Raw genomic sequence first — 3,069 nt, 5'->3', positions numbered from 1 at the left:
AAACAAGGAACGACCATCACCTCATATTATACTTCAACCATAAATATGCATACAGAGGATCAAAGTCTTTAACATCCCAAATTCTAAAAGCCACTTGGTTCACAAAACACAAAATCTCGAGCCAAAACGTCTTGCCAGTCAGGCTGGTTATATACCAAATAAATACCCTAACCGCCTCTTATAAAAAAGAACACTTGGGCTTCAACAAATTCAAACAGAAACATAGCAAACCCTTATTACAATAGAAGCATAAACCGGATTATGATACAAAACCTTTCTTCTTGTTTTAATTGGTTGCCTCGCGACTGTAGAATGCATCTAGGGTTTTGGCAGGAATACGGTGAAGAAGCTCACGTGGGAATATCCTCAGAAGTGTCCATGCTAAATCAAGTGACTGGAAGATGTTTCGCGTGTCATATGCACCTTGTGCCACAAATTTCCTCTCAAACTTGTCCAGAAACTCCAAATATAGCTGTCATATTTATACAATAAGATATCACTAACATATGTTTCTTGATTATATAATTAAATGCATAGTATGTGTGTACGCGGGTGTGTGTGTCAGTATGTGTGTGTGTGTGTGTGTGTGTGAGAGAGAGAGAGAGAGAGAGACCAAATCCTCAGAAGACAGAGCCTCTTCTCCAACCACTGCTTTCATGGCCTGAACATCTTTTCCAATGGCATAATTTGCATACAGCTGAAAATATAAAAGTATAGATATCATAAGTGCATAGACATGTTGGGGCAATTAGGTAATTTTACCTGGTTGGACACATCAGAATGATCTCTGCGAGTCATCCCCTCGCCAATAGCACTCTACAATAATAAACATTCATGATTAACAACTCAATGCCATAACATGAAGCCATGTAAACTTCAAGCAGAGATTTAGGTTTACCTTCATCAATCGCGATAGTGACGGAAGCACATTGATCGGAGGGTAAATCTGTAAATTTCCATAACACAAACAGGTAAATCCACTATTAAACTAGCTAAAATTGTGGATTATGATATCTCACCTGTCTGTTATGGAGCTGTCTGTCAATGTATATCTGTCCCTCCGTAATGTAACCTGTGAGATCCGGAGTAGGATGTGTAATATCTGTAATGATCATAAAGTTTAGAGAAACTAATAAAACTAAAAAGAAAACAAGGGTAAAAGCAATTAGAGCGATGTTGACCATCATTAGGCATAGTCAGAATTGGGATCTGTGTGATGGACCCTTTTCGGCCCTCAATTCGCCCTGCCCGCTCATATATTGTTGCCAGATCTGTATACATGTACCCAGGATATCCACGCCTCCCTGGCACTTCCTCTCTAGCAGCAGATACCTGAAATTTGTTTCATATGGGTACACGTCAAAATGGACTTTTAACAGGTCGAACACTAATGGGTCAAAGTTTTATATTTTACCTCTCTTAGAGCATCAGCATAGGAACTCATATCAGTTAAGATTACAAGAACATGTTTCCCGCATTCATATGCCAAATATTCAGCTGTGGTCAAAGCAATACGAGGAGTAATGATACGCTCAATTGTAGGATCATTGGCCTATAAAACAAGTAGTAATATCTTTAAAAGGTAATCCAACATTCCAGCAAATAACTATAAAACAATAATTAACAAACACGAGGGACTTACAAGGTTGAGAAAAAGAGTCACTCTCTCCATCGACCCATTTTCCTCAAAATCACGTTTGAAAAACTGAGCAGTTTCCATGTTCACTCCCATAGCTGCAAACACAATGGCGAAATTGTCCTCTTCACTCCCACCCTGCAAAACAAGTAATTAAGGATGTCTAAATTATAATTATAATATCATGTAATAAACACTGTATAATATTGTTCAATAACTACCTCAAGTAAGTTATCTGTTTTCTCCAACCGTTTAACCAAACCCGCTTGGCGACAGATCTGTGCAGCTATTTCATTATGGGGAAGACCAGCAGCAGAAAACAGAGGAATCTTTTGTCCTCTAGCGATAGAGTTCATGACATCAATTGTTGAGATACCAGTTTGTATCATTTCTTCAGGATATGTTCTTTCACTAGGGTTAATAGAACTTCCTGAAACAATAACAGACCAGTGATATATGCATACACACATACAGTATACCATGTAAAGTTCACATTTTTAAATGTTAAAAAGCTACCAGAAATATCCAGGTAAGCCTCTGGCAAAATAGGAGGACCGTTATCAATTGGCTTCCCAGAACCGTTAAATATGCGTCCAAGCATATCCATAGAAACAGGAGTTTTCAAAACCTGAAACAACATAATAAGCATCCAAATGAACTATGAAGCGTAAAGAACATATAAAAAGACACCATAACGAAGCTCACGTACCTCCCCCGTGAACTGAACAGTGGTGAACTTATTGTCAATTCCTGACGTTCCTTCGAAAACCTGATCAAAAGTTACATGTATAAGCCATGTAGATACAAAATGTATGCGTATTATATTGTATATAACATCATTACCTGAACAACCGCTTTCTCTCCATCAACCTCCAAGACTTGACCACGTCTCGTCGTTCCGTCACCTAACCGAATGTTAACAATTTCTTGATACTTTGGTCCCTGTCATGACAGAAAGAAGATTACTTGATGAGGTGTCATGTTTAACGATTCTAACAACCGTAATAAGAGAAACTAACCTTGACTTTATCAAGGATGACCAGAGGTCCAGCCACTCCAGAAACAGTTCTATACTCTGTGCAGACATCAAATAAATAGAAAATCAAATGATTAATAATTTCAGACATAATATAATAAAAATAATAATTAATAATAATAATAATGTAAAAGGGTGGGTTACCCATTCCAATCTCAAGTGATCCTTCGTCCATGCTGTTATTGTTCTGTTCAACTCCCATATTCAATTATGAAATCAACCAACCTAAAACAATGATTCATGAAATTAGGGCTCACAACTTGAAAAAATGAAACAATTAACGATGTGCAGAAAGAGTGGGATCTATGTACATATATGTTACTTTCAACATCATATATATATATATATATATAAAATAAACAAAATAGAAGGATTAATTTGAAGTTTTACGATGATA

The 3,069-nt window shown here is 37.0% G+C and overlaps 1 protein-coding gene across 1 annotated transcript; it reads right to left on the bottom strand.

Moving 5' to 3' along the window:
• LOC143627865 (V-type proton ATPase subunit B 2-like) lies at positions 1 to 2,951 on the bottom strand. Its single transcript, XM_077097584.1, has 14 exons — positions 2,817 to 2,951; positions 2,656 to 2,711; positions 2,480 to 2,578; positions 2,346 to 2,405; positions 2,153 to 2,264; positions 1,858 to 2,066; positions 1,643 to 1,774; positions 1,415 to 1,552; positions 1,182 to 1,332; positions 1,020 to 1,102; positions 899 to 946; positions 763 to 816; positions 614 to 697; positions 1 to 472 (listed from the first exon to the last, which is right to left on the bottom strand). The coding sequence occupies exons 1-14, from the start codon at positions 2,872 to 2,874 to the stop codon at positions 287 to 289; spliced, it is 1,470 nt and encodes a 489-aa protein (XP_076953699.1). The 5' UTR covers positions 2,875 to 2,951; the 3' UTR covers positions 1 to 286.
• Between the last annotated feature and the right edge of the window lie 118 nt (positions 2,952 to 3,069).

This window comes from Bidens hawaiensis, unplaced genomic scaffold (genome assembly GCF_021521415.1).
Source record: "Bidens hawaiensis isolate Kalapana, Puna unplaced genomic scaffold, B.hawaiensis_p1.1 tig00004743_1, whole genome shotgun sequence".
NCBI lineage: Eukaryota > Viridiplantae > Streptophyta > Magnoliopsida > Asterales > Asteraceae > Bidens > Bidens hawaiensis.
The sequence above is the reverse complement of the archived record's forward strand: the minus strand, read 5'-3'. Positions and strand labels throughout refer to the sequence as shown.